The sequence below is a fragment of the Heliangelus exortis genome, chromosome 1 (genome assembly GCF_036169615.1).
Source record: "Heliangelus exortis chromosome 1, bHelExo1.hap1, whole genome shotgun sequence".
NCBI lineage: Eukaryota > Metazoa > Chordata > Aves > Apodiformes > Trochilidae > Heliangelus > Heliangelus exortis.
The window spans coordinates 22,692,489-22,714,214 of record NC_092422.1 but is presented as its reverse complement, the minus strand read 5'-3'; the positions used below and the strand labels follow the sequence as shown (position 1 = coordinate 22,714,214).

The 21,726-nt window shown below is 39.1% G+C and overlaps 1 protein-coding gene across 12 annotated transcripts in view; it reads left to right on the top strand.

Moving 5' to 3' along the window:
* Nucleotides 1-21,726, top strand: part of STARD13 (StAR related lipid transfer domain containing 13) — a 291,307-nt gene that overhangs the window by 73,539 nt on the left and 196,042 nt on the right. For all 12 annotated transcript variants that reach the window (XM_071737404.1, XM_071737389.1, XM_071737360.1 and 9 more), the window contains 2 exons: nt 4,527-4,670; nt 7,734-7,868. In XM_071737404.1, the coding sequence (XP_071593505.1) occupies nt 4,527-4,670; nt 7,734-7,868 (279 nt within the window). The remainder of the gene's footprint in view (nt 1-4,526; nt 4,671-7,733; nt 7,869-21,726) is intronic.

Here is a 21,726-nt window from a genome sequence, read left to right as displayed (position 1 = left end):
TTTTCCTGGAAGTATTTTGTGTAGGGAACCAATCTGGCTTCCTCCCTCAGCCCCTGTAGGCAAAGATAGCAGTGCCTGAAAGACCTTTGTACAGAGCTGCTTTTGAGATTGGAAGAGCCCCATGAGTGCAGCAAGAGAAAAATACAATATTTGGCCTCTGAAATAGGTCCACAAAATTGCTCTTTGCAGATCTAGGCTTTATATCTGAGAGAATTTTATCTAAACTGATATAATGTAAGGTAGGCAGAAGGGTTAAAGACTTTTAGTATTATTTTTCTTATTTTGGAAGTTATTATGTTGAACAATACATTAACTACAAGAACAATTGGACCTATTGAAGGTTTCTGAAGTGAAAGCCACAAGTTATCAGATAAATTTAGAGTTGTGTAATTTTCTCATAACCCTTCACTTGGAAACATTTCTGCTTCCAGTATAGGATGAGGTCCGGCAGTGAGGTTAACCCTGACCTCTGAGTGTTCTATATGGATGTGTTAATTTCTGCCACATTCTTTCAGTTTAAATTTAGATTTGCTGGCATCTGTTATTCGTATTGCAATAAGCTTCATGGGCAAAACATTGAAACAAATATGCCTTTTATCACAGATGGTTTTGCTGAATAAGATTTGTGAAGAATACTTGAAAGCTGGAAGACAGGATGCAGAAGCCTTTGGTCCAAAAGACACAGTAGCTGGATGCCTGGAATGTATTTAGTTCTCAATCAAAGGAAAAAAGAAGTAGTTGTTTAGGTGATGGACCATAATCTTGTGCCATGTTTTACTTCTGTGATTTATAATTGATAGTAAAGAAATTTCAGCTGTGCTACTGAACACAGAATCAATATGAATATGTACATGGAACAAAAACATTAGTCTTGCTGTTCTAAACCAAGTTTTGGTTTGGAAGTATCAACCTATAGCTAATTTTTATATTTGGCTGACTGCTAAATATGCCAGTAAATATTAAACAGTTGGGTTACTTCTTCGCCTACAATAACAATCTGAAGCATAATAGCTGCAGTTATAACTGCTTAAGGAAGAGCATACCACTTAATTTTGTATTTAACACAGAGGATGATACTTCTGTTTTATTAGTCTTTTGTTCTCTAATCTGACTATATGACCAGAAAAAGACATGGCAAAGGAGTTCACTTTCAAGGCCAATATGTCATTCCCTGCCTACTGTGTGACATGACCTTCATAGACAAGGTTGCTCTACCTTGAAAGATTTGTTTCATGAGGGGTTCTCTGGTCTTACTTTCTACTACTGCTCATCTTTCTAGGATGGGATGGGAGGAAGTATCCTCAGGTTTCATCAAGAGAGGCTTAGGTTAGATATTAGGAAAATTTTCTCTATCAAAAGGGTTGTCAAACATTGCAAAAGGCTGCCCAGGGAAGTACTTGAGTCACTTTCCCTGGAGATGTTTACCAGACTTGGTGCTTAAGGGCAGGTTTAGCATTGAACTTGGTAACGTTAGGTTATTGGTTGGACTCAGTGGTCTTAAGGTTATCTTCCAATCTAAATGATTCTATGGTTTTATATTCTGAGGTAAGATACAAAATGTGTTCCTGCAATGCAATTCTGTGTCTAAGCTTTTCAGGTTCCCCAAAAGATAACTGCATTCCTATGCATTGCTGAATGTCTCTAGTGCCAGCAAAGAAAGGAGACCTTGACTGTATCACTTGTTAGGGAAAAAGCACTGAATAAATCAGACCATGATTCTTAGATAATTTAGAGTGAGATTTTTTTCCTCCTGAAGGGCAAAACAAAAGCTTCCAAAGATGACCTGACCCTACTGCCTCTGCAGTTGCTATGGGTAGGATCCACTGATACTCAGCTCTTCTGAGCACTTTGGTAGTGTCCAGCCTAGTTACTAGGGCTGAACACTGGGGAGCTGTGTTCCTCCTGAATGGATTAGGCAGAATTTATTCACTGGTTAGAAGTCCTACTGTGCAGGCTGTGTATTTTTGAATGTAAGCAGCATCATGTTTTTGCTGTTCAGCAGGAATTTCAGGCAACCTTTGAAATACATAGCCAATCAGCATTTGTTCCAAACGGTGCTTTTGTGCCAAATTCCCAGTTAATGAATGGCATTTGTTAACTAGGCTTTCTCTTCAAGGACAATGAAAACCCATCTTTTTCCTCATCCCCCTCAACAGTCAAAACAGACTCTTACTGAACTGAAAAAAGAGACCTCGAGGGAGAAAGCTAGGAGAGTTATAGGTTGGGGAAGGTCCTTAGTATTTTTAAGAAATTATTGTGGTTTGAGTTCTGTTAGAGTATAACAGTTTCTAAAAACGAGGGGATTTTGCTCATGCAGATGTAGTGTAGAGCATTATTGAATGCTTGAAGTATTGTTCAAGTAGGTAAATATTTGTTAAGATGCCAAGTGTGCTTGCCAGTGTATTTTTTTTACTGTAACACAATCTAAATGTGCATTTAGATTATTGTAGAAATATTTTAAAACCTCCATGAATTTTCATTTTTGTATTTTCTGTGGAAAATACTAAATCAGAGACACCTTTCCAGCCCCCAGAATACTCTTTCCTGTCATGGAACAGAAAATGGGCTGTATGCAATTGTGTAAATAACTCCTGCTTTTTATTGATCTCAAAAATCCAAACTAATGTAACCTGCAATATTTGTCACTTGACATGTACAATTTTTGTGTAACCCATGGAAATCAAACATGTTTTACTCACTTCACCTGTGAATTGTTGACCACCAGAATTGTTTACAACTGTAAGAAGCACAATCTCAGAGCTTCTTTTCCTTAAATTCCTGTTCAGCTGTGTTGAGAAATGGAACCTTCAAATTAGATTTTGACATTGACTGTTGCTGGAATTCAGGTTGATTTGTGTGGTTTGTCCTTGTTGAGCTTTTTGACCATTCTTTAGTATTGAAAAGATGAGTAGGTGAGGAAGCATAAGTACAAAAAAATGTACAATCTTTAATTTGTTTACAAATGAGTATTGTAGCCATGTATCAACATGCACGTTTTCTGTGTAAGATCATCTCACTCAGAATAAATTCAAAATGAGGAGTGGTTTTAGATACTTGCATTCAGTGGGGCATCCTATATTTGACTTCAAAGTAGTTGGGAAGACAGTGGGAAGCAATCGAAGTATTAAATTAAATAATTTAATAGCTACGGAGTTAAAATGCAGCTTAGCACTGTTAACAGCATTTCAGAAAAAAATACTCTGAGCTTTATAAAAAATTGGGAAATTCGAAATAAAGATTTGGGAAACTAAATATATTTAATTTTCTGTGTTTCAAAACAATCCCTACAAATACACTCCTTCTGAAAGGAACATGTGTCTGTTGACAGTATGGGACCAGATATCTGGTGATCTGGATCCTTATTCTTAGTTACTGTGGGTGGAGATAAGCAATTCTGTTAGTAATTGTATATATCCATGTAATACTGGAGTGAGTCTCCTGGATTCTATTTGTTAAGATTTTTTTCTCTGATAATGAGGAAATTACAACTATACTCTCAGAAAGAAAGAAATCACCATAAAGATTTTTTAGGTAAGAATAATAATATTCATCTAGCTCCCCTAGGTATTGTGGAGTGTTGGTATATGGTGTTCTTAAGATTTTGGGAGGGTGGATACAATTTAGTATTACAGTTTTATGCTCAGTCGGTTGGACTGCTCATTATTTGCTATGAAATGGTAACCTGCAAAAATATGTGTTATTTGTGAAAGCTAAGAAGGATTAAAAAATGAAAGAAGCTCCAGCACAGAGATCTGTCTGGGGAGCAGTAGCTGCCCATGGTGACAGTGTGATTATTTTCCTTGTGGATTATTTATAAGATTTAAATGAGGAAAACAAGGCATAATGTGGCAGCGTGCATGGGGACTGCTATGGAAAGGTGCTTAAGGGGAGTCACTGGAAAGGATTTGGAGGAAACTAAGGAAAAGTATTTTGGCAGTTGCACTACAGTGGATTAAAGTGTTCATCATACTGAGAAACAGTTTAGATAAAAGAGGAAAATGTACTCATGAAAACAGAAAATGTTTGATACCAATAAAGTATTTTGGCCATACAGGCAGGTTCTCTTAATGGATGGATAGAAGAAAGCTGCAAGACATGACAAAGTCTGGAATTTTAGTCAGGAATAAAATACAGTGCACATGATGACCTTGAATGCCCTGATCCTTACTGACACGAAGGAATCAGTGGAGAGTTGCTAAAGTAGAAGCAGCTTACAGAGGATATGTTAAAATTATTTTGGTTTTTGAACTTGGTTTTGCTTAGCATGGACTGGCAATGGTTCACTCAAGATGAAGTGTTAGAAAGCCATTCAGATATGCAAAGGATAGAGTGGGATAATTTAGGGTATGAGGAGCAGCCATGAAGATCAAGTCATCAGGACTGGAGTGATAATTGAAGCTTTCTAAATGGAGGAAGTTACCCAAGGACAGGGAGAGAGCTGCTCAGCTTTTTTCTTGAGGGCAAGCAAAAAGAAAAAATGAGTGTCACAGTGTCTTAAGTCTTCGTATATGTTTGATTTCTTTCAGACCCAGGCAGAAAAAGGATCTGAATGGTCAGACTCTATGTCATCTCTTATGAAGAAGCTGGAACAGTTGAACTTAGATATTGAAGAAGCTCTGAGTACTGGCTCTTCCCCCTCCAGTACTCCTACCAGAAGGCACAAGCAAATGGTAAGAATGTGTGTGCTCTATGATATGTTTTCTAATGTTTAGCTGTCAGATGCTCATCAAGCTGTGGTTTTTCCATCTTGCTGTGTTTCTGGATAGGTGAGGAGCTGATGTTTTGGGATGAAGTCAGTTACAGTTTTCTCTCAGTGATGAAATTTCCTAAGCTCCTTAGATAATGGCCAAATAAACAGTTAAATGTCACGGAATGAAACTTGTTTTTTGTCAATATGGCTTAAAATAATTGAACAGTTTTTTAGAAAGGAATTTGAATCCAGGTTATTATATTTGATAGTTTTTCAGGATAGAATATTGTTAAAGTTCCAGCTCTAGCCTATTCACACTTGCTATATTTATTTAAAGGCATAACATCAAGAGTAACACTATGTATCTTTAATAAGAACGGATTTTCTTTTTAAAATCTGAATATTTGATTTAGAACCACATTCCTCTAGTTAAAAATACTTTGTGATGACAGGTATCATCAGCTGATGACATACAGTTTCCCAAGCTTTTATTTTGAGGGCAAACGGGGATAAGGAAAAATGATACTATTTTAGTAATTTTTTAATAAGCAAGTTGTTATATAGAAGCAAGAATATGGACAGTGAACAGTATGAGAAATAGGAGTGTTTGTTCTCTGCTTTAGGCTATGATTAAAGTCAGTTCTTAGGATTTGAGTTGTTTGGATTTGCAGCTCTGAAATGTTAGTGCTGTCTTGACATTCCTGAAAGGTGAGCTTGTTTGAATTCTTTTGCCATTACTGCTTCATTTTGTGGATATAAATTTTTTCAGTAAACGTCTGTGTGGATCACTGTAAATGTTCACGTCCCTCCAGGTGGGAAATTTAGGATCTTGCATCTCAGGTTGTGCTTTGCACTCTGTGTTTTTGTTAGTGTTAGAGCATTAGTGACAGAGTGGCTGTGACTGTCTCATTTCTTTCTTACTGTACATGTCAACAAGTCAGAACCAGGTCTGTCCAATAGCATTTATTTCATCATTATATTGTCTATTAATGCACAGTGTTCTGTCTTGTAGGAGACTGCCCAAAGAGTTCTCTCAAAATACAGTGGCAGTAGAGTTGGCTTTTCTGCTGGAAAGTGAAACCCAAGCCATCAGAGTTCAAGAACTTCCCACTGTGAGGCAATCTGTATTTGCTAACTGGTGATCTAGACACCTGTGGTTTTATGGCTGTGCCTGTCCTACTAAAACAAAAGCCATGGTTTGGTTAGACTTTTTTTTTTTTTCCTTTATGTCTTGAACATCATAGGATACTGGACTTCAAATCCATTGCTGAAGCATTCATTGAAGGGCATGTAGTGTCTAGACAGCAGAAAACCAAATCCAAATGTTTTCAAATGCCCTTTGATACAAAAGAACAACAACATCAAAAGTCATTGCATAGAGAATGCCAGCACCAGCATCCCATATGCTTGCATTTCTCTTACTGAAGCCTACTGGCAAGATAGTTTCTGAGTACAGAGGCTAGGATTTCAGTCACAGCCTTCTTTCTGGGACATATTCCCTCACCTAAAACCCATGTTAATGATAAAGTGTTGGTCATGCTTAACATGCTGATAAAACCTACCTCCAAGCCAGTCTCACTGATCTTGGCACACTTGTTTCAGCAAGGCTTCCAACATCAATGCAAAAATCACCATTTTCCTCAATACAGTATTTGAGCAGTTACCATCCTCTTTATTAGGTTACATCTTCTTCCCACTTAGAAGCATCAGAGCTTACTTTATTTCAATTATTTATAGGCAGGCAATCATCATGTGAATCAGCCACGTTTTTCTTGTGGCCTTATTTGGCCAATGAAGCCTCCAAGAGCCAATTTCAGTACAGGAGCTGGAGAGGTTATTTAAGACAGAAATTTTCCTGATGTGACCAGCAAGATAAAATAGAGAGTAAGGAACAATGTTGTGGAACTGATGATGGAACACCCTTAGTTGTTTCCTGCAGAAGTATTTGTTGTCAAACCTTTGCTGAACAAGGAAGTAATCTGCCCTAATTTAGACATTTTAAAATAATTTGCCTCAGAAAAAGCTGACTTTAGTCTTCCCATGTAGTCAAAGAAGCAAAATGCATCTTCCTAAATCTCTCCATTAATTTACTATGAAGAAGCAGATCTTGAAAATCTCAGAATGACAGTTGCAACAGAAAATATGAACAAACTTTTTCTTACAAGTTGTATGAGTAATTAAGTTTCTATCAGTTCATCCTATTTGGTCCATGTTTCTTAATATAGCTTATAATTTGTTCCACACATATTAAATAGGTATGGAATGATTCCTGTCACTCACCATGAAACTTGAATAGGAAGAAGATAAATCTCAGACATACGAGTTTACTGTGTAAATTTGGCTTCAAGAAAATAGTGAACCATTTATGAGTTCTTTAGATGTTTTTATCCTATTTTACCTATATAATCTAGGAGCTGATGCAAGGAATTATAGTTGAAAAGGATTTTGAGTGAAGTGCTCACAGATGGAAGGCCAGCTTGTAGGACTAAGTTCTTCAAAGGAGGTGAATGCTGTATGAGTGGCAGCATGTTTGGTGGAGCTGCTTCTCTGAAAATTGATATCATAAGAGTGTGGGCAATTTTAAACAGATAACAGAGTATTTCTTTTGCATAGCAGATGCTGTTTCTCAGAAGTATATTCTATAATCACTGGATTAAGACAGTTTTCCACTGGGGTTTTTTTGTCTCTTCAAAGAAGTTACTCTTTGATAGATTATTATTCTTTAAATTATTATGTTGTGATGATATATATCATTACTAATAGTCCATTGGACAAAAATTGTGCAGGAAAAAGTCTAAATACTTGCTACTTAATGAAAATGAACTGGGTGTTATGGGACTTACTGGGTAAAAGTAGAATCTCTGACTAAGCAAAATGTGAAAATTATGCAGTGTTTTTAAGAAAAAAGATTGTGGTCAGATGTTTACACAAGAGAAAAAAAAAAGCTTTTAAAAGTCAAATTCCAATGTTTTTATCTTGCAGTTCACATTGAAAGTATTTATGACTTGCCTTTATTTACAGGGATTTAAAAATTCTCTTACAGTGCCCTGTTCAGGTGGAGACAGGTTTTTATGGAGATCATCAAGGAAAAAGATCTTGGAAAAATAGAAGAGCAGACTACCAGGATCTAGACTATTTACCTTACCCAGCATCAACTGGAGCACGACCTAAAACTGATGTAAGTAACTATAGCATATTTACAACATTCCCTGATATTGAGGTTCAGCAAACTCAGAATTTACTATTTACCATTAAAATCATCCTTGCATTTCTTCAAAGTAATTTATTCTGCAAATACTGCACTACACAGAGGAGTTTGGTTTGCAGAAGAGAAACAGATAAAAGTTGAGTCAGTCTTCAGTGAGGCTCCAGGGCATTCGTCTAGTCTGAATTTAGACAACTCTAGTGAAGACTTCTACATCTGTCACTTGGACTGCCTTTATAGTCAATGGAAAGAAACAGGCTTTTATAAAGAATAATTAATCTCATCTGGAGGTTTGTGACAGATTCCAGGCATCAGATCAACTCCTGCATCTTTTTGTTCGTTTCTCATTTTAAAATTAGTCTCTTAGGATTTTTAATTTGCTTGTTGGTTAGATCAAATTCAGGGTGGCTTCCACCTTCTGTCTTTGTAAGGAAAAGTGTTCAGCTCTGGAGGCTCAGTTAAGCTCTATTTTTAGTCAATAATAGCAGTATTTATATTGTTTCCTTTTATTTTACAAGGTGATGCTTTAGTCTGCAGTTGAAGCCTGTTAAAATCTGTGAGAGGTTTTCCCCAAAAGACTTTGATTCTCTTCCTCAGTAGCCAAATGTTACATTTATGCATGGAAAAGTAAGCTATTTTAGGATCAGTGTCTTTGTACCAATATGCAGATGGTTTTGCCTCTCAGTTGCAAGTTAGTTGGGTGCCAGAAGTGTCCATGACCATCACACAACATAAAAACGGCAGCACTGGATTTAATCAAAGGTACTTACAGTCCAATATAATTTCTTTGCCAGTGGGCAACATTAGATATTTGGAAAACAAATGTAAGAAGAGTGTAAGCATAGAGTATTCCCTTCCAGCTTCCTTTGAGATATTTATCATGCAGACACATGGAAGACACTGTATTGCAGTTTTGGAATTAATAGCCCACATGGGCCTTTTTTGCCACTAGTTGTTTTCTGCATTCATTTGTTCTTTTCATATTAAAAGCATCCTGTAGTAATGAGTTCCAGAGTTTATCTGTGGAGTGTATGAAAAAACACTTCTTGTTGTAAATTTGCTACAGGATTATTGATTTGGTTGTAGTTCTTGTACTGTGAAAAACTGAATATTAGGAATCCATGTAGGAAGTACTGAATACCTGAGAGTAAGGATTTTTTTTTAGTCTGACTGTACTTATTGGTATTGAAATGTATCTGTCTGTTTATCTTATGCTCATTCAGCATCTTAAGGTCCTTTTGTAGCAATTGGCAGTCAGGGTTTTTTTTCTATTAATGTCTATAATTTAATAGCATCAGAATACTCTGTTCTTTTTTATTCTTCCATTTTCCAGATCATTTACGAGTATATTGAACATACATCTGTGACTGTCAGGTAATATCCATCCACTGTAAATGAAAACAACCAATTATTCCTAGAGGGCTTTTTTCACTCATAGTTAGCAATGAAAAGACATTTTTATTTCTTGGCATCTTTTTTGGTTTTCCTCCTTGACAGCATAATTTAAGTGTGATAGATAACTTCATCAGAAGCTTTTCAATGTGGAAGTACATTGTATCAGGCAAATCCCCCATATCTGCACGATCATTCAAAAAACTTGTCCTCCAAATGCCACACTTAATCTTCCCTGTTAGCCTTTATTACTATCTGTGTATTTACTCTGTTCTTAAGCATACCTTCTAGTAATTTTCTGCCATGCCTATCAGTCTTACAAGCATCTCTTCCACAAACAGCTTCAGAAGTATTTTGGTAAAACTGGCATTTATATGCCACCCTCCATCCCTCCATTCCCAAAGCTAGTATATTTTAGCAATAATGGCACATTAAGTGAATAGCTCAGCTCTTCTCTTTCTCATGATGAGGTGCTTGTTTCAAGTCATCTACACAATTCTGATTAAAGTAAAAGCTGTTATATTAAAGGTATCTTTAAAACTGTCATATTGTTCATCTACCAAAGAATATGCATACCACCATGCAAATTCTGTATTTCATTAAATGAACTTACTCCTGTTCACTGAAATGGAAATTTGAAGGTGGGCTCTTCTTGCTTACTGGTTGAAAACATTATTGTCTTCCCACTTCCAATTTCCTTAGAAAGTAAGTTTGCTGGTTTGTATTTCCACAAAAAAACCCCAAACATTTGTTCTTATTTGTTACTTGGTCCTAATTGGAATAGATAGTACAATTCAGTTAAAAGATATTTGCCAACTTTATATGGTTTCTACATCAGCCAAATGTTCAAGCATGTACAAGTAGTATCTTTGTTTAACTGCCTCCCCACCAATACTGTGTAAATATTTTTGAAAGGATATTGCAGTAATACTGCTAGAAGCGTGTGGGAGAGAAGGCAGAGAAGTTGTTTTAGGGTTTTTTTCTTTTCTGAAGTCTACATTTCTCTTTTTGTTTAAATTCAGGAAATGCTAATATAATAAATAGGAGTTTCTTGAATCTTCTTTGGTACTATCCATTGGCTGTATCAAACAATTTTGTTAATACTGTGGTAACAGCAGTGTAATGCAGGAAGTTGTGCTGTTGCTTAGGGCACCATCTAATCTAGAAATCTACTGGAGGCACAGAATTTCTTTAGAAATTAATGGGCTTGAATTTGAATTGGCCAGTGCTTTAAAGTGTCAAAGCTGGGTGTTTGTAAATTTCATTGAGGAGAATAGATCATCTTACTTCAAAGTGCTGCTTTTGGTCTGTGTGGTGTATTTCAGGCAAATGCAAATAATCTGTGTCTTGCTCTAGGCCTTCAGTCTGCAAGAGTCTGTCATGTCTCTCCAATACCCAAATTTTCACTACTTATCCCCTAAGGTACAGACTTATACATATTTTTTTATTACATAACTTGGGAGCAACACAGAGATAAATGAAATCTGTTGTATTTTGATGTGCTAGGATTTTTTGTCTTCCAATTTCTAAGAGTCAGGAGGTCAAAAAAGAGCTTATCTGTCTCCACTCCCCAGGAACTCACATACCCAGGTATTTAAAGAACCAAATACTCCACAGCTTACTGAGATTAGCAAGTACAGTGGAGAAGACCAATGCAGGAATTCAGGGATTTCTGTAATTCAGGAATACTTTCCAGAGAATTGTGCAGGAGACAGTTGTTCAGTTCTCAGTACAGGGCAGTGATGTTAGCTGCATGCTTTAATGGGTACCAAGCTAGGCTGACAGCTTAAAAGGTGCAATTAAGTTTTCTTTGGTAAACTTGTGTCACAGCAGGTATTACATGCTTTTAGAAGATGACTCACACTTGTTACAGAATTTTGACAGAATAATAGTGGAAAATAATGGTTTTAGGGCAGCAATGTGTCATGTCTTGTCTCCCTTCCCCTCAAAAGTTGTTTCACTGAAACATTATTTGTGAGGTACTAAAGGAAGTGTGTACCTAAGGTGGTAGGGAGGTCTGGTGCCTGAGAGACAAACAGTTTTCACCTGGAAAATGTGCTTGTGTTTGTAGGTCTGTGTCTATATCACAGCGACTCCATTAATGGAGAGAAAAAAGCACTTCTACAGTAAAATCCATCTTACCCTCAACTAGTCCTCTGAATGTAGGTTACCTGGTTTAAGTGCCCCCAAAGTGCTTGTGTTGCTTGGTTATTTGAAGAAGTGTCTGAGGCACAGGTGCTTGGAGCTAGGTGAGCTCCATCCCTCCTGTAAGGTACAATCTGGCGCTTGATGGGCCTGCCTGGCTCCCCATGCACTGAGCAGAGGAAACTTAGAGACCCTGCAGGTCTAACTTCTGAAATCAGTACCAGGTGGTATTAAAAAAAAGATCATTAAACACCCTCTAGCTCTTGCAGGTAACACAGAATCTGCAGTATGCACTCTCTGAATTAGTAAGGAAACAAAACCTCATATATTGCTTGGTAACCAGGTGGGCTTTTTCCTTTATCTGTGGTAAGTCTGCTTTTACATTTTATTTTAAGTACAGTTGATAAGCACAATTTTGATTTCTCGTGCTTTAGTTCCATTAACAGCTTGAATACATAAAACCAACGGGGCTAAAATTAATAATTTTATGTGTTTTGGGCTGGTTTTAACCTGAATTCTTGGTCTGGTTCACTATTCTGCCACATGAATATGTGGGCTGGTGCAAGAGGGGGTTAGAGTGGCTGGAGATGAGAGAGGCTGAATTGCTTCTTCCAGCATCAGTGTAAGCTTCTGGTGGCTTAAACTGTTGTGGGCCTATGGTTTATCTGTGCTAAGCCACTTGATTCAGAAAATGGAAAGCAAAGTGCTGCCTTGAACCCACATGACTGAAAAATTCTTGTGATTCTTTTAGGAAATTTTTTTTTTCTGAGAAATGCTGGTTGCTGATATAAACAGCGTTTCAGAGTTTAGGTCAGAGGTTCCAGATATGTTGGGTATGTTTTGACACTGTTTAGAAATGTAAAAAGTAATAATACTGTAATCTATAACTATAGCAGTAATTATCTCTTTGTCAGCAGCGTGATGCTTGCCTGACCTTCTGACATTGTTTGATGCTGGAGACATTCAAAAGTAAAAACAGCATAAGGAAAATCAGAATCATTGTGTTTTTCATGCACTACTTGTTCAATATTGCTGCCCTGGACCAGAATAGATCAGAAATTGTTCCATTACTGAGCACGGGTGACAAGCCTTTTATCTCAGAGCTGCCAGCCTCCAATGCAGAAGGAAGTTAGAATGTTGCAACTTTTAACAGTTTAAAGCTCTAGTACAGTCTTTTGGAATTTGAGTATCTTAAAGTATTTACAGACCTTAGGCTGATCCTTCATTTTCTCCATGAAAGATGCAAGCAGAGTCTTGATTTTACATCTGGGACTAGAAGACAGGTGTACATAACCTGGCTCTGAAATAAGTTTCACACACTATCTCTGCTGGCTGCAATCATCAATTGATTGTTTCACAGTACGATTTACACCAGATCTTACATCCATTATCTAGTAGTTTGTGTTTTCCCAGGTGAAGATTAGGCAGAATATGTTTTCTTCCAACTTTGCCTTACATTATAAAGTTGATTGTAAAGCCCCACGGAGACTTTGCCCAGACAGCCTCTGAGCAAAGATTTCTTAAGTCAGCGAGCTCTGCCCTTTCTGCTCTGAGGCCCATGAGGTGTAAGGGGATGAAATAAGAAGCCTAAATTTGAGTGGTGGAGTCGTAGTGTTCAGTACTCTGTTTTATAACTCATGCAGATAAGAGATGCAGAAATCTTTGCAGAAGTCTGGCCCTCAGTGACATTCTCAAAGTTGGTTGCAACATGAACAGGAGCAGAGTCTAAACACAATCTGGTTTTGCTACCAGACCATCCTTCCTCAGAAGGAGTGCTAACTCCAATGTGCATTTTTTAGATGCAATATAAAGTAAAATTGCAGTTTGCAACTGATTTTGGAGTAAAGTTGATTTGATGTAGTTCAAAAGGTATATGAATTCCAAATCTGCATTGGGGGGAGACTGGAGTTGGTTGTTTTTATTGCTTGGCATTATGTGACTCTTTGTGTAGTTGAAACTGATAACATCTGTTTATGCTGTAAAAAAAACTTTGGAACAGCAAATGACTATGGAAGCAATTGGGAAATAGAGGTGATGCCCTCTGCAAGGGCAGCCAGCAGTTCCTCCAGGGACAGCAATAGCAGCAGAGCAGCTGGGCAGTGGTGATTTTGCTAAATCCCTGTGAGCAGAGAATGCCTGCTAAACACATGGAGTGAGCACTTTCTGTGCCAGCCCAAGCCTTGTCTCAGTAGCTGTCCCAAGCTCACTCAGTGAGATTTGCCATCCAAGTGAGATTTGGTCACCTTGTGACCAAACGGGGGCTGCAGATGGGCATGGATTTATTAGTGCATGTGTCTTAAATTAAACCTAGATATGCTGCTTGGCTCTTATAGAAATATTTATCATATGTAAATTGAATTATTAAGTATTCTGGCATGATATTTGTTATGGTAATTTTCAGATCTTCTGACTGAATTATTTTGCAAAAGCTGTAATGTGAAGTACCAGTACTCTTTAGTGACATTTTTTGTGTTGTATTTCTGATAATACTGACTGTTTGCAGGAACCCAATCACATTTTATAGCAGTGCAGCCTCATTATTCATAGACACTAAAATTGCTGACTTACATGTCAGCATTAGTACACAGCCTTAGAAATGCATTGCTTTTACAAGGACAGACTGAAATGTCCTGACTCTGTCAGTCGATGTGGGACACAAGCTGTCAAAATAAAAATCTCTGTAAATGCTTAACTAGAGGCAATCAGGAGCTATACCAGTGAATTGCATTATACATACAGTCAACACATTGAATTGCAAAAGGGAAACATTTTTTCTCTCTTTTCTTCTGTTTGTACATCTTATACCAGCAGCCAGGCTTGTGCTTTTAGATCCAACACACTGTTTATTTAATTGGATAACAGTACAGTTTTCTACTGTGTTTTATAGCAGCCACAGAAAAGAGCAGGGGATAGAGTACACTGGCTCCAATGGGGAGGACAAGGCATGTGCTGAATTGGACCCTAGTAGACTGTTGTATTTTTGGTTGTGGGATTTCTTGAGTACAGTTTTCTTCAGGGACGTATGTACAATCATACCTTATCAGTCTGCTTATCTGTCAGGGTTTTGCTTAGGCTTTTTCTGGCCCTGTGATATATTTGTTACAACAGACTGGAAAAAAAAAAAAAAAAAAGAGTGAACTATGTGTATAGTTCTAACAAAGTCATTTTTCTTCTGGTGCAGCTATTACTTGTTTACACCATCTTGGTCCCTCTTTTGGGACTTGTGTCATTCTTATTTAGGCAGGGTTCTCACCTTCTCTGCATGTTGATCAGACAGCACACACGGTCGAGCTGGAGCCTTTGACTTTTGCAGCAGTTGTTCATGGCAAGAGGAAAGTGGAGAGATTCAAATATTACCAGAGGTGTATAGTTGAAAATGGGTCCTGCCTGGACTGTCAAAGTGCTTGTGTGGTGCTTTGGAGCATGGGTAGGGTTGAACCCATAGTCCCACTGAAGCAGTGGTGCAAAGGTCTCTCACAATACAAAGCCTCCAGGCTCTTTGTGCTCTGGAGAGCTTGTACACTGCTCTCTCCCCTTTCCCACGCTAGGGAAGCAGGGGCTTCCAGCTGTAACACACCAGAGACAGAGGCCAGCACAATGCACAGGGAGAGCATTTTTTATGCAAATGAATCCAGCAAATTGTGTGTTCCGTCTCTAGCAGAGATAATCCCTCTGAAGGTACAACTTCCCTTGGGCTTCTGCTGCCACCCCCTTGTCCTGGGACATACAGTATTTTACAGTACTGAAATGGGATTATGCAGCCCTCTGTGTAAGTGATGTGCACTAAAGCTGCTACATGTGGTGTGTGTGTATATGTGGTATATACAAAGCTGAATCAAGGGAGGTTTAGGTTACATTTTAGGAAAAGTTTCTCACCCAAAGGGTGGTTGAGCACTGGAACAAGCTCCCTGGGGAAGTGGTCACAGCACCAAGCCTGCCAGAGTTCAAGAAGCATTTGGATGATGCTCTCAGGCACATGGTGAGATTCTTAGGGTGCCCTACACAGGGACAGGAGTTGGACTCGATGATCCTGATGGGTCCCTTCCAACTCAGCATAATCTGTGATTCTATAATTCTATCTGAGAAGGCTCAGTTTTCCCTACATGACTTGAGCAGCAGAAACCAGCTCTGTGCTGGGTTTTTTTTGTTTATTTGTTTCAGGTGTGCCAAATAATTTCCCAGCACTTTTCTTATAAGTTTCTGTAACTTATTTTCCTAACAAAAAACCAAAAGCTAACAATCAAACAAAAAAGATACATACGTATACTTTATATATATTATTATATGCCTTTTCTATATAAATGCATTATATGTATTTGTCTTTAATGCACTTCAGGTTTTTAACAGTATCTCTCTGCTCACAGTTAGCTTGCTGTCTTGTTGTAGCAGCAAGTCCCCTGGGCACTGCTGCTTCAGCTCTGATTTTAGAGAGAAATCAGTGCTACACAGGTCTTACTCCCTTATCCAGAGTAACACCCATGTGTGTGTTCATGGGAAATGGGAAGTGTTAAGCAGTGGGATGTGCCTGAGTCTTCTCTTGAAGTCATGAAGTACATCCAGACCGAGAGGAAGGTCAGGGCTTATACGCCCCATGCCTTAGACAAAGTACAAGGGCTCAGCTTCTCAGAAGCCTTCATCATTGCTCTCATGGAGCTTTGCCTCAGAAGAGACATCTCCCTTCCTCTCCATAAGGTCTGGAGGTTTAATTGCAGAACAGAGAAATAACTCATGGCTCACATAAATGCGCAGTTGGGAGGGCTCCCAAAAGGGAAGCATAGCAAATCCAAGCCTGGCGTTTATGGGTCTGAGTATAAGGAGAGTTTAGGGTTGGGATTTTTTCAGAATTACTCTTCTGAAAGGAAGAAATGGTAAACCAAAAAGGTCTTCCCAATAAAATGTATCAGAAAAGTGAGAAAGCAAGTGGATATACTTCAGTGTTTCCATTTTCCCATTAATTTTTAAAGAAGCTATTTTTCCTGGTTTGGGCAGGCAAAACTTCAGCCATGGAAACCTTGCTGCTATGCTTGCCTGGTATACACATGGAAAAATAGACAAAAATATCAGAAAAGAAGTTCTCTCCTGTCATTTCTTGTATGGAAGGCAATACAACTTCAGAAAAATTATTTGCAGAAGTTTTCTGTAAAGCATCTACTCAGGTGACCTTTTGGTAAATTCCTGGATCTGAACACAGAGTGATAAAGCAGTGATTTTGAGATGAACTGGTAGTTTTTAGATGGGGCCTAATGATAATTCACAGTGAGAGAAAGGCCATGCATTATTTGAAGCATCCAAATTTCATAATTGTGCCCCTCTTTAATTTGGTGTTACATGGTTTGAATATTGCAATGACTGATCATTTGATACAAAACTAAAGTGCTCAGGAAATAAAAGTTTCTGAAGTTTCTGCATTGCAAAATGTCCTGTGGAGGTAGACATGCAACTTTGATGGTCCACATTGGAGAAATGTGCAGTATTCTAGAGTGCTTAAAAATACAAGAACTGAGTAGATCATTTGTGTTTTCTGAGAACCAGGCAGACAAAAAGTCAGAGAACCTCTCTTTTTTTTTAGTGTTCACTTCCATCTTCTCTATAATCATGCTTGCAGAAGTTATATATTTCCTATTAGTGGTATTTTTTCCTGTACCCTGCAGGTCCTTAGTCCTGGGATACATGCCAAAAAAATGTGTAGTTGTTCATTTTAATGGATTAAACTTGATCCATGATTGTGACTACCATGCAGGGGATGTCTGTGCAGGTTAATACCAAATTCATCAAATCAGTTACTCTGTTACACAGTTAATCACAGAAGATCTGCAGCCCGATTCACATTTCCTGCTAGCTTTATACCAGAGTAAGTAAAAATGGAATCTTCTTCTCTTTTAACTCCACAGGCTGAATGCCTCCTCACTCCCTTCAGTAATTACAGCGCAGCAAGAAGCTTTTTGGATGGCAGGCACGTGGTGTTGGGGAGCAGTCTGGAATACCCCACATCCAGAAGAGGATCAGGTGTGGACAGAGGGAGTCCAGGAGAGGCAGGAGCTGCAGGAGGGAGAAGGGGCTCAGCAGCTGCCACCCTTCCTTCTGCCGCAGCAGCCAGGGGAGGGCACTGCTCACCGCAGCACCCAGCATCGCTCTGCTGACATGCCAGCTCAGGGTGCTGTGTGAAATCCAAACCCTTGACCTCTTTTGAGAGTTTTTTGGTTTGGTTTTAGTGGAGTCAGCCTTGATTCACGTGTGAAAATAGTTTACCAAAGGTTTTTGAAATTTCAGCTCGGATCATCAGCCTAATGAGACGCCTGTGTCGCTTCGGCTCTGGGAATTATTCTTCACTCCTTGTTCCAGCAGTGCAGTCCTTACATGACTGCTTTGATGTCAGACAACTGTCTTCCTAGGCTAGTGGGGATTCAGGTCTGTGCAGTTACAGCATTTTGACATGCAAATCCTCATATTCTTACAGACCCATTCTGTTTTCTGATGTGTTGCACTGGGTTTTCAACCAGTCATTCAGTCTGTTCACAGGCTGAGTTCAGTGAAAGCTTAGACAACTGACTTAAATTTGACATATAATGCTGTGTCAAGGTATCCCATCTTTTTAATGAATCCTTTTTAAGAGGGAACCTGGTTTGGGTGATTAAATGTATGTTGTCCACCTTCATGCTAGCTCTTGTGGCAATATAAAGACAAATCTTGGCAATAAAAGGTTATAATGAGTTTTAATCCCCAAACTACCCATAGCAAACCTCAAGTGCTTCTTGTCTGCTTTCTTTGGGTGTTGTTTTCTGAAAGCATATCTGGAGCTTCACCAAGTGCATGTCTTTGAGTCCTTGTTTCACAGCAGGAATTCAACCCAGAGTCAGGACTGTCTGGTTCTGGGATGACAGAAGCTCTCACAGTTGTTGGCATTGCTTAACTGAGGAGTCACCTTTTGTCATTATCTCTTCAGGAGTTTTGGATGGTAGGGAGCTCTGAGTCAATGTATAGACATTTCTCTCCACAGGGTATTTTTATTAAGGTGTATCAGAAGTGCTACCTTTTCTGCTGAGCACTGGTTTTTATATACACTCCCTAGGATATTTAGCTAGAATACAGTGGCTGTGCTCTACTGTGTGGCCTGTTCTTTCCTACTGAGAGATTCTGATCTTGGTGCTGAACTGCCCAGCTGTCCATGCCTCTCATGTGGAGATCCAGCTACTGTGAACTGACTGAAATCTCATCAGCAAGAATAGCATGTGCCTCTTGGGAAACTGGGATGTTTTCCCACTCCCCACAGTCGTGACTGGCTGCAGCATACCTGCATCCTTCTTCATCTTGGCTGGCAGTGTTTCATACACTTAACTGTCCAGCAGCTTCTTGTTTGCTTGTACTCAGGATCTGGGAAAGCAGAGTATGGTGGGTTTCATTGATTGTCTCACATAAAATACATTGGGACAGTGCCTTTTTTTAGGTTATGGCTCGTTTGGAAATACGTGGCCAAGGACCCACCTAGCCACCACACATGGGATGAGATTGATCTTTAGTGGTGAGTCGTACAAAAGGTGGTTGGGGAAGGGCTGAATCAACCTTTTCCACACTGTCTGTGGTGTCCAAGGAGTGTCCATCACTGGTTTGGGTGCTCTTCCTGGCAGGTAGTCTCAGAGGAAGCACTTCTAGTGTATTTACAGCATGATGTGATCTTTCCTAAGAAGTAACTATCCATATTGCCCAGCAAATTTGAGACACAGCCCACTGTGGGAGAAGTTCAAGGTAAATTTTCTTTACCATATCTAAGGCTCCCAAAGGCACGTTCTCAGACTAAACTAAAATCCTGCAGTAAGGACTAGAAGGAGGCCCAGCCTCTTCTGACAACAAAATCCTCTGCTTTGGAGGAGGAGATGTGGGGGCAGGCATTGATAGGAAGTGCAGGTGCATGGTAGAAATGCTTATATCCAATATGTTTGTGGTAGATCTACCCCCTGTTTCTGCTGTCATCAGTACAATAAGAATTAGCTTTACAGAAATACACAGAAGAACCATTACTATGTGGGGTTTTTTTCATTACCAACAACTGGACAGTGAGGCTAGCTGGTTCATAGCAACCATGAGTATGGAATTTATCTAACTGGGAGGGTTTTTTTATCATATATACTTACTCTAATATATTAGAAATTACATTTAAAGGGTCCTCCTAGCTCTGGAATAAATTACTGTTATCACACATTCTCCACCTCGAAAAACCTAAGGGTCATTTTATGGGAACAGAAATTATGTACTATGTGGCACATATAAAATACTCAGTAATTTGAAGGGGTGTTTGCTGAAAACAAATTTTATAGCAAACCAGACTGAAAATTTTCTGTAGCTTTGAAAAATCCCCATGAAAGAAATAAGATGACAAAACACTGGAATGTTTACCCTGCCCTGCTTCTTGAATGTACGTTTTTCTTTGAATGATTATAGTCTTTTCATTGTACAAAAGCATTCATCAGACCTTTTCAACTATATAAACTCTAATGATGATTAGCATTTTAGTGTGGAGACCTGAAAGCATTCTGTAAACATGACTGAGTTCACATCCAGCTCTTCCTGAAGGCCATTTCTGTAATAATACATTTCATCTGCCACTGAGTTTTTGAATCCCCGGCTTTCTGTATCAGGAAAAAAATGGGCACATACAAGGAGGTGAATTGCAATATTTAGGTTTTCAGACCCAAAAAGGATGCTTTATGGTCTTCACTATCTTCCTTTTGCAGCTGGAAGGCTGAAGGGCAGAATGCAAATGTTGCCCAGAATACCACAGGAGGTCTCTCCCAGTGCTGAAGGGATCAACCTGATCTTTTGATCTTCAGTCCTGAACCACCAGTCACAAAATTGTCTCCCCTGCTATGCTACCATCAGCTCTTGCTTTGCTCCTTCCTACTGAGCTCAGAATATACAAATTAACATTCTTTGTACCACTTTTTACTCCTTCCAACTTGCTGCAATAAGGCAGACCCTGAGTTCTGCTGTCTGAGCCATTCAGGGTGCTGTTGGGAGGTGTCCTGGTAAAACTGGTGTCATTGCACTGTTTAGTGACTCAGCATCCCAGTAACGATTGACATCTAGAAGCCACCCAGTTTGTACCCTGCAAGGGCTGCATTTGCAAAGCAAGGGCTCTGATAAGGAAGAAGATGTCTCACTCAGCTGGAGGGCACTGCTGGGTAGCAGTTCCTCTGGGTTGACTGAAAGGTAGCCAGCTGTGGTAGGCATTTCAAGCACAGATCCCATGAGGAGAGGCTGAGGGAGCTGGGGCTGTTCAGCCTGGAGAAGAGGAGGCTCAGAGGAGACCTCATCGCTCTCTACAACTCCCTGAAAGGAGGGTGTAGCCAGGGGGGGGTTGGTCTCTTTTCCCAGGCAACTCTCAGCAAGACAAGAGGGCACGGTCTCAAGTTGTGCCGGGGGAGGTTTAGATTGGACATTAGAAAGAATTTTTTTTACTGAGAGGGTGATCAAGCACTGGAATGGGCTGCCCCGGGAAGTGGTGGATTCTCCATCCCTGGAGATATTCAAAAAGAGACTGGATGTGGCACTCAGTGCCATGGGCTGGTAACTGCAGCGGGAGTGGATCAAGGGTTGGACTTGATGATCTCTGAGGTCCCTTCCAACCCAGCCAATTCTATGATTCTATGATTCTATGATTCAACACAGCAGATGCTGGGTATCCTGGTTTCCAGTGTGCATCTTCAGACAGTTCTCAGCTGGAGCAGAAGTTAATCTGTCAGAATTGCTTCTTCTTTCTATCTCTCTTTTTTTTTTTTCTTTTCTTTTTTTTCCCATTTATTTATTTATTTATTTATTTATATTTTTTCCCCTTTTTTCCTTTTTTTTTTTTCTTTTTCTTTCTCTTTTTTTTTACCTTCATTCACTAGGGACCCTAGAATCTGAAAAAGGGGAAGTAGCATGCCTAAATGAGGCTGCTGAGACCTGTATATTTGGTTGCACAGATCAGCCATCTGCTTTGCATCCTATACCTTCAGTCCTTGTTAATACACCTGTTATGGGAATATTTAGTCTATCAATGACTAGCTGTTTGTTCTTAATATACTTCCCTCTCTTTATAAATGATTAAGCCATTCCCTTTAGGCGTATGAAAATTCGGCTTTCCCTTTAAGGTGGCTATAACTATGAAATTAGATTTACTGCATCCTTATCAGGATGTTCAGCTCCCACATCCTCTGCAGGATGGATGTGTGGAAGATGGGCCGGGAAAAGCAATTTGCACAACTCCTCAGGTGTAAAAAAGGCTGAGTTTTCAAGTGACTGGAATCTGTGTAAGAAT